This window comes from Cynocephalus volans, chromosome 8, assembly GCF_027409185.1.
Source record: "Cynocephalus volans isolate mCynVol1 chromosome 8, mCynVol1.pri, whole genome shotgun sequence".
NCBI classification, from domain to species: Eukaryota; Metazoa; Chordata; class Mammalia; order Dermoptera; family Cynocephalidae; genus Cynocephalus; species Cynocephalus volans.
Genome location: NC_084467.1, coordinates 65,792,280 through 65,801,977, shown reverse-complemented (window position 1 = coordinate 65,801,977; position 9,698 = coordinate 65,792,280). Strand labels below are relative to the sequence as shown.

Genomic DNA, 9,698 nt, shown 5'->3' with positions numbered 1-9,698 from the left:
CGTATTTTCCTCCTTTATTTTATGGTGGCAAGGATGCCATATCAAGCTTGAAATACATTTAATGCTCAAATTGTACATATTTTGTCTGGTTTACTGAGGAATAATCTCTATAAAATTTAAACTTCTAAAACAAAGTTTCTAAGTTTAATATTGTATGACATCCTTTCTCTTTGGGAATAAATATAGAACCTATTGACAAGTTACTTAATCTATTTAAACCTCAGTTTCCTCAACTATAAAATAGGGAAAATATTCTGGGAGGATTGAGAACATGCAGTATTCATGCAAAACATGAGAATAGTACTTGAATTTTTCACTCTAGCTATCATTACCTATTTGTTTACATGATAACCTACAAAGAATAATTAATCTGTTTACTGATATTATTTAGTAATGTATAGACTGTGCTTTTAGCACTTGAGAAACACACAAACTGGCTCAAACTGAATTCTTGGAAGGTTAAAAATAGTTTATCTTAGCTCTCACACATGCCATTTCTGTCCAATGTCTCCCTCAAATGAAACCAGTTACATACAATATCCCAAATTTCTGACCTATGCTCATGACAGATCTCCATCTATTGTGATGTCATCAAGTACTTTATGGTAGTATTTCACATGATATTTTTATCTGGCTACAGCTTAAAGGGCACTTCCTGTTTGTGGAGTAAAGGCTACCACATTATCAAAATATGTAACTGAAGGATTACAGTATGACAACCGTGATTTTATTTCTGTATTACTGCCTTAACTAGCAATGAGTAAATCTTCTAAATTATGTCATAAGACTTCTTGTCTAAGAAGCAATATATTTTGCAATCTCATTGACAAAATTGTTAAAAGACCCTCCTTACAGTTTTTGGGTCAGTGGGGATACCACTGTTATGAGCCTAGGATTTACAGAACCCTGGCTAAAATTCTGAGGTATGTTGACTTGGATGGGTTTGACATACTACTCACGGATTATATTGCATTTGTGGAAAAATCAGGATATCGTTTCGAACTAAATTTTAATCTTGAATTTACTGAAATATGTGTGAATACAATTCTGTACTGGGTATTTGCCAGAAAAGGTAATCCTGACTTTGTGGAATTGCTTCTCAAGAAGACAAAAGACTATATCCAGGACAGAAGTTGTAACCTGGCACTGATATGGAGGTAATAATCTCATATGTTTTCATAGAAGGAGAAAATTTGTCTTTAGCAGATTATAATATTTTTTCTAAAATTAACATCCATAGTGGCTACATGTGGATAAGAAATCCTGACTTAATTGCTCAATTGTTTGCTCACTCCTTCATTCCCTCTTTATGTGTTCAATAATTTTTTAACTATATGTACATTATTATGTACCAATAAATTATTAATGGTTCTGCTATATACAGCTTACATGTTAGTGCTCAAGATAATGCAGTGTTAGAAAACTTAGGTTTCTCTAACTAGACAAAGACATTGTTTTGTGTAATACTGTGATCTCTTCTTTTTAAGAATACTGAGACTGTATATTTATAGTATATCTTTCAAAGTACAATTCAGAATATACACACATCTTAACTTAGTAATACTTATTAAACACAATAATTCACCATTTGTGTGTTAAACACTGATAAATTTGACTCCAGATTCTGGAGAATTTGTCTCTTATAGAGCCAAACTTTTACATAGTCTGAATATGAAATCTACCTTATGAGTTCTAATGATGATCTCACGGAGATAAATTCTACAATGTGACCTCTTTGTAAAGTCTGTGACATATATTCTGAAGTTGCCTAGTTTGCACTAACTCCAATTTACTCTTTGGCTTTAGGTATTTTAATAGTCAAGCATTTGTTTATTTATTCAACAAAGTATTTATTGATTGCTTTACTATGTATACAGCACTGTAACTAGGCACAATGATAGGAGCATGTATGCAATGGAAAACAAAATAAACAAGATCAATTAAAGACTAACCAATTTAGGTTCTGTCTGAAGCAGAGTTGTTTACTTGATTGTGTATCACTATGGTATTGGGGAACAACTGGATTGAGTTCTGTAATGATTACCCAAGTACACGAACTGATAGCTGTGGTTTGGAAACACCAATAAATAAAACCCCCAAATAGCACTTTTTGTATGTTTTAAGTAACCATTATATTTGTAACTGTAGTAGAGATCAACAGCTTCTAAAGCTGAGTGTTACTAGTTAGGCTAAGTAGTGCCTGTGTGTAGTCCTGACAGGCCCATGAGAAACAAAAATGGAGTGAAACAGAGAAAAAGGGAATAAAAAATAAAAATAAAAATGGAAGTGGGGAGAAACTGGAAGGAAAATGAAAAAAAAAAAAGAGAGAAACAGTGGAACATGATAGGGTGCTGTTAACAACTATCATAAAGACAGTTTTAAAATTAATAAATTTTTACTTAGATGCATTCACAAAGTAAAACTCATGACAGGTCAATTCTACTTACCACAATACATTCAGGTCTATCAGAACCATAAAATTTTAGATTTGGATGGAGTCTAAGGATTCATTAGCAAACCTTTATCCTGGGCAGCAATCTTTTGTAGAGCATCACTGGCTGATGCTCTTTGGTATCTGTTTGAACAACTCTAGCAGTAATGAGTTAACTATTTCCTGATGTAAACCATTCCATTGCTCAGGGGTCCTTTTTCCCAGCCATACAGTTTCCCTCAAAGATTTCACCCAGTCTCATGACTTTAAATATTATATATATGACAATGACTCAAAAAATCTTTATTTTCAGCCCTGACCTCTCCTCTAAGCCCCAGACTCCTTCTATATTGAACTGTCTACTTGATATTGCCACACATCAACTCAAACTTGATAGAAACAAAACAGAATATTGATCTAATTCACCCCTCTCCCTTCCAACCCAGTCCTTCTTCCTGAATTCCCTACCTGATTAACAGCCCCTGTTAATCTACCTGTTGTTCAAGGCAGAAGTCTAGGATTTATTCTTGATTCTTCTCTTCCCTTCACTTCCCATTAAGTTCTTTTGACTTTATCTCTAAAACACACCCCAATTAGTTCTACTTCTTTTCATCTCCTCCATTTCTAACCTGACTGAAGCTACCATCATTTCTTGCCTAGACAATTGCAATAGAAGAGTCTTAAAGGGTTTTCCAGCTTCAATTCTTCCCTCCCAAGCCCTATAATCTATTCTTGACTTGGAAGCCTGGATGACATTTTGAAAATGTAAAATAGCTCATATCACCCATGCTTAAAATCCTCCAAAGTTTTTCCACTACAATTCGTATAAAATTCAAATACCCCTTTTTAGGAAACCCCACGTAAATGGCTCCCCAATATTTCTCCAAAACCCAATCTCACATTACTCTCCCCCCGAACATTATATTCCAGGCACACAGACTTTTCTGTTTATTGAACATCTTCAAGTTCATTCCTGTTTTAAGGTCTTCTAATAACTGTTTCCTCTGCCTGAAATCCTCTTCACTTGGATCTTCCTATGGCTAGCTCCTTCTTGTCAGCTGGATTATTGTATAAATTACCAACTCCTCAGACAGGCTTTCCCTAGTCATCTAATCCAAAGAAACCACTCAGTCATTATCACAGTATTTTAATCCTCTGCACAGCACTGATCATTGATCTGTTTATTTGTTGTTGTTCATTTTTTCATTGATTTGTTTATTCACTAATCTACTCTTGCTAACAGCTCCATGAAACCTTGACTACTTCTTCATCATTGAATCCTCAGTGTCTAGAACAATGCCAGATATACAGCACTCAGTGAAGATTTTGTTAAATGAAGAAGTGAATTTTGATACAGCTTTATTTGATTCTTTTTCCTTACCGTGTGCTGAAATCTGCCTTCATTTCTCCCACTCTGCCCCATAGCTCTAAAGAACAAAGTCTACTTACTCTCTCCTACATGAAAACATCTCAAATATTTGAATACAGCTAATATGTCTCCATAATGAAAACCTCAAGTTTCCTATTATCTGTTATTCTTTATTTCTACAGTATCATTCTTTGGTTACCTTCCCTTGTATATGCTCCAGTTTGATAATTTCCCTGTTATAACAATGAAGTGTTTACAAGAGTCCCTGGAGAAGAGGAGATAGAATTAATGAGGGGAAGGAACTTAAATTTGTTCATTTTTTTACAACAAACCTGCAACAAATATATAAATGCCACTTTGTGACATCATAAGTGGTTTAAGGGAGATGATGTTATTCAGTTAATACAACAATAATCACTTGTTAAGAATTTTCTAAGTGCCAGGAACTGTGTTATTTGTCAAGGATACAAAAACAAAGTAGACAAATTTCTGAATTTTGGACAGCACACATACTAGTAAGTGAGGCATAAGTATAAAAAATAACTATAATTATACTATAAATGCAAAAACAGAAGTACATGTGGCAAGAAAAAAAGAAAAGGAAATTAATATACCGTTGGAAATGAGTATCTGAGAAGCCTCTCTAGAAGAGGTGATATCTTAAACTCATTTTTGAAAGATGAAAGAGACTTTTCCCTTTCATTCCCTTGAAGAAATGTAATCTTGGCAGAGGGAAGATGACTAAAACCAGGGGAGACACAAACATGTTGTACCTAGTGACTATAGGCAAGTTAGCAATTGCTAGAGAGTGAGATGAGAATCAGATATTATCCTTGAAGTGAAACCTTGAAGGGCTCTGTAGGACATACTGGGGAATTTGAAATTTACACCATGAGTGATGCCCAACCAATCTTGTAGAATGAAGATTCATCAGCCTTCATTTGAAGGACTGGATGGTGGGAAGTGAGGCTGAGGCTAGGGTCAGGGAAAACAGTAAAGTACTCAAACACTCCAGGTATAATGGAAGCTCCGGAATTTCTATATAGCAAGTGAAGGGTGAAGTGATCTGATCAGAAAATGGGAGGTGGTTAAAGGAGTTACTTGAAGCCGAATAGCATGCACGGTGTGCTTAGTTAGCTTATACGTGTATTTATAATAGTTCTGAGGAGAAAACTAATCAGCCACATTTTGATATCACAATTGTCCAGGTAAACTATAATGAGAACTTAAACTAAAATAATAGCAGTGGTGGAATGAAGAGATTTTTTTTAAGTAGAATAATAAGACATAATGAGTAGTTAGAAGTGGAGAATCAAAGAGAGAGAAGAGTTAATCTTTAGATGTCTAAATTTTGGGACTGGTTGATGGTTGTATTAGTTTCCTGTTACTATGCAACAAATTACCACAAACTTAGTGGCTTAAAACGACACAAATGTATTATGATATAGTTCTGAAGTCAGAAGTTCAAAATGAGTCTTACAGGGCTAACATCAAGGTGTCAGCAGGTCTGGTTTCTTCTGGAGGCTCTAGGGGAGGATATGTTTCCTTGATTTTGCCAGCTTCTGGAGGCCATCTGCATTCCTTGGCTCATGGCCTCTTCCTCCACCTTCAAAGCCTGCACTGTAGTGTCATCACATCTCCTTCACTGACTCTGCTTCCATCATTCTGACACTTCTTATAAGGACTGTTGTGATTTCCTTGGGCCCATCTGACAATCTCCCATCTCAAAATCCTTACCTTAATAATATCTGCAAAATTCCTTTTGCCATACTGAGGGGCCATTATTCATCCTACAATAATGGTCATGCCACAAACCTATCAAGATAAGATATTACAAGAGACTTACAAAGTCAGTTTTGGGCATATGAGTTTGCATTACCTAAGGGTTATCCAGGTAGAGATGTGCTATATGGTGGCTAGATACATAGGGCTATCCCTTCTCTTACATCTCAGATGTAATCTGCTAGGCTATCTGTCAGTTCTACCTGCAAACAATATACAGAATCTGGCCTCTTCCACTGTTAGGACCCTGTTCCAAGTTTAGTCATTTCCCTCTATCTTACAACAAATTCTCAACAAAGGGCAGATTATGTTACTCTTTTTTTCAAAACCTCCAATGGCTTGTCCATTCCATTTAGAGTAAAAGGTGAAGCTCCTACAGTGATCCATAAGTCTCCACATGATGTGGCATCCCATTACCTCTCTCTTCATTTCCTACACTTTGCCCTTTCAGCCCCACTGGCTCCCTTATTCTTCCTTCATCAATCCAGGCAAACTCTCCTGTCTCAGGACTCTTAAGTATCCAAATGTCTATCTTCCTCATCTCCTTCCAGTCTTTGTCCAAATGTCACCTTTCATTACTGCCCTCTCCTATCATCCTATTTAAAATTGGAAAATACCCTCACTGCACTCCTCCAGCACATCCATGCTTCTCATCCTGCTCTACTTTTTGTTTTTCCACAGTACATATCACCTTCTAACATATTATAAAATTGGTTTGTTTGCTATGTTCACACTGTAGTGTTGGTCATCCCTCACTATAATAGAAGCAGGACATTGGGGGGTTTTATTTTGTTCATAGATATATCCCAAATACGTACAAAAGTGACTGACATATAGTAGGCATTCAGTATTTGTTGATATAAATCAATGGACCATAGTTGAAGTTATAGTCATAGATGAAATTGCCTTAGAATTATTAGCCAAATGAAAATTGGTCAAAGACTATGCCTACTTATTTAGATGTTGAGGGCAAAGTAAGAGGAACCAGTGAAGGAGGGTTAAGAAAGAACAGCCAAAGAGATAGAGGAATAACTTGGAGAATGGTCTAAGTAAAGGAAAACATGGTTTCGACAAAGTCAGGTGTATTAAATATCACAGAGATAAAATTATGAAGAAACATCTATTAAATTTGTCAGATAGAAGCCAAAAAAGAATGAGCAGAAAAAAATTTAGAAATAATTATAACTACAAGATGGAATCATTCTCTGCATGTCTATATGTAAATACCATGGCCTACTTCATAAGCATATATCACAGGTTTTCAGATACAGAGGGTTCAGTTCATTAACCTCACATTTAAAAACTGACTCTTGCTTTGCTTGCTTCACTCCATCCATATAAGTACTGTTATAATTAACTGTTAGTACAGATTAAGCAAATTTTGGTTTACAGTAACACACTTTTTAAACATGAGGATTAATCATATGTCATTTGGGTACAGATTAGACTTTTAAATCTCATTTAAACCTATTTGAGTTTTAGTCATGTTTTCCACATTTTTCAATATTCATTCTATATCTCCTAAAGGCAATATCAACCTTAATGTCTTAGAATCAACTAATATATCTAAATCTTAACAATGAGCACTTATGGTATATTTTGTCCCCTATGTCTCGTGAATTCCCATACTAAAAGGCTCTTTACGCAAATACCTTCTTAAGAACTAGCAAAATTAATAAATTAAATTTCCTTTGAAAAGTTTAAAGATTGCATATCACCAAAAATCTTCTTAGGCCTGAAAGCTTCAGAATAAATTCAAAGAATATATTTATTTAGAATGACAGTAAAAAAATTCAATTAACAAATATTTGAGTGCTGACTATGGCACAGCATTATTCTAGGCACTTAGAGATACAGTTGTGAGCTAAACAGACAAAAGTTACTGTCCTTTTGGAGCTTAAAGTTTTGTCGATCATCTTGCTCAACCATTTCTTTTGAAGAAAAAAAAATGAAAGTTTACAGATGTTAAATAAGGTTTCCAAAATGATAAGAGCTTAAGGGAGAAATGTACACAAAGTGCCATGAGGAGTAAAAAAAAGATCAGGGCAATCAAAGAAGACTTCACAAAAGATTATCAGACAGGATTTTATAAGTAGAGTTAGACTTGTCACAGTCTTGAAAAAGACGAAGAAAATATACAAAGCAAGTAAATGTGAAAGAGCTAGATACAGTGGCAATTTTGGTTATATAAATTACACTGATAGGTAATGAAGAAGGAGTAGTTTAGGAGTTCAATTTTGGATATGTGTCAAAGTATTTGTGAAAAAGATGAGATGTCCAGGACAATATTCGTCTGGAGATGACTGCAGGAGAGAGAAAGGATATATTAGTGTGGATTTCTCAAATGAGAAACATAGAATTGCTATTACTAAAAAGTAAACATTTTCCACACATTGTAAAACATTTTTGTTTTTTTTTTATAAGTACCAAGTGGGTTTAATTTAGTGAGAGTTTTTTTTTAACCTTTGGTTTGATCTACATGCATAGAGTGAAAAACTTTTTTATATATATTATATGTAAAGGTAAAGTTATATTAAAGTTATTTAAGATATTTAACATTTCAGATAATACTGTTATTTTCCCATTACTGTTAAGACAAAGTGTTATCACATTTCTTAATTCTATATTCAATGAGTTTTTGTTTTGTTTGATTCACAGAACTTTCACACCAGTATACTGTCCAAGTCCACTAAGCGGCATCACACCTCTACTTTACGTAGCTCAGACAAGACAGTCTAATATCTTAAAAGTACTACTGCAGTATGGAATCTTAGAAAGAGAAAAAAACCCTATCAACATTGTCTTAACAATACTGCTCTATCCTTCAAGAGTGAGAATAATGGTTGATCATGAATTGGTTGACATCCAGGAAGATGCCAAAACATGTTTAGTGCTGTGTTCCAGAGTGCTTTCTGTCATTTCAGTCAGGGAAATAGAGGTAAGCAAAATATTGTTCTTTGGGTTTGGACACAAATATTGATGAATATTAAAATTGTGAAGGCAAGAATAAAGTAAATTTTTAATCTATAGATTACATCCAATGACAAATTAATCATTATGTATTAAGTTTTACTCTACAATGGTAGGAATCACCTGAGGAACTTTTAGGATTTATGTTGTCTGTATTCAACCCTAGACCACTTGAATCAGAATTTCTGGAGTAGGGCCTAAGCACTGGTCTTTTTCATAGTCTACCAGATAATTCCACTGCATGGCCAAATCGACAATAAATACTCTAGAAGAAGTTGATAAAATATAAGTATCATCTAAAACTAAAAACTTATCCAGATTCATAGTTGTAAAAAATTTTACAGCTTTGTGTCCTTAGACATTTTATTTAAACTTTATCATTGTGAGAATAAATGGGAATAAAATACTGCCTCAAGTGAAAATGCTTTGGGAAAAAAAGTTACAAGGGTTATGTAAATTTAAGATCTATTTTCTGAATTTTAATAAAAAACAAAAGTGCTAATAATTTGGACTAATCCAATGATTTACAATAGAAAAGTAAAATTTCCCTTTTTTTCAGACACAGTTGAGTTTAGGAAGACGTCCAATTATTTCAAATTGGTTGGATTACATTCCTTCAACAAGATACAAAGATCCTTGTGAACTATTACATCTTTGCAGAATGACCATCAGAACTCAACTATTAATCAACAATATGCTCCCAAATGGAATATTTTCACTTCTAATTCCTGTTCGTTTACAGAACTACCTGAATTTAGAAAGCTAATACACGTCTTTATCCTAACTTCCTTAAGGATGCTCACGATTGTATGGCTTAGAAGTTAATAAACTATTAACTTCATGTTAAGTTTTTTTTGCATTGAACGTTCTATTAGAAAATATATTTTCACATGACATTCTAAATGAATCACTTTTTAACCAATATGTGATTCTGCCCATTACCTTCTACAGTGGAATAAATAATATGCATTTTAATACAAAGAGAAAAGAACTATTTTAATCTAACATTACATCAAAATGAAAATGATATCAGTTAAATTTGTATGGTCTTTGGTTACAAAGAAACATATCTAAAAATATTAGAATTTATTTGATAATGATTTTTAATCTCTTTTCTTTTCAAATACCTAGAGTACTAGACTTTTC

General features: G+C 33.9%; 1 protein-coding gene across 1 annotated transcript; it reads left to right on the top strand.

Annotated features, from left to right (window-relative positions):
* Window positions 1-756: 756 nt before the first annotated feature.
* ASB17 (ankyrin repeat and SOCS box containing 17) lies at window positions 757-9,318 on the top strand. The gene is made up of 3 exons (XM_063103620.1): window positions 757-1,157; window positions 8,241-8,520; window positions 9,112-9,318. Exons 1-3 carry the CDS (start codon window positions 757-759, stop codon window positions 9,316-9,318), a joined length of 888 nt encoding a protein of 295 aa, XP_062959690.1.
* The last annotated feature ends 380 nt before the right edge of the window (window positions 9,319-9,698 follow it).

Coding starts and splice junctions, on each gene's coding strand:
- ASB17 (XM_063103620.1), top strand. CDS start 757: ATGAGTAAATCTTCTAAATTATGTCATAAGACTTCTTGTCTAAGAAGC. Junction 1,158..8,240: donor AACCTGGCACTGATATGGAG/GTAATAATCTCA, acceptor TTTGATTCACAG/AACTTTCACACCAGTATACT. Junction 8,521..9,111: donor TTTCAGTCAGGGAAATAGAG/GTAAGCAAAATA, acceptor CCTTTTTTTCAG/ACACAGTTGAGTTTAGGAAG.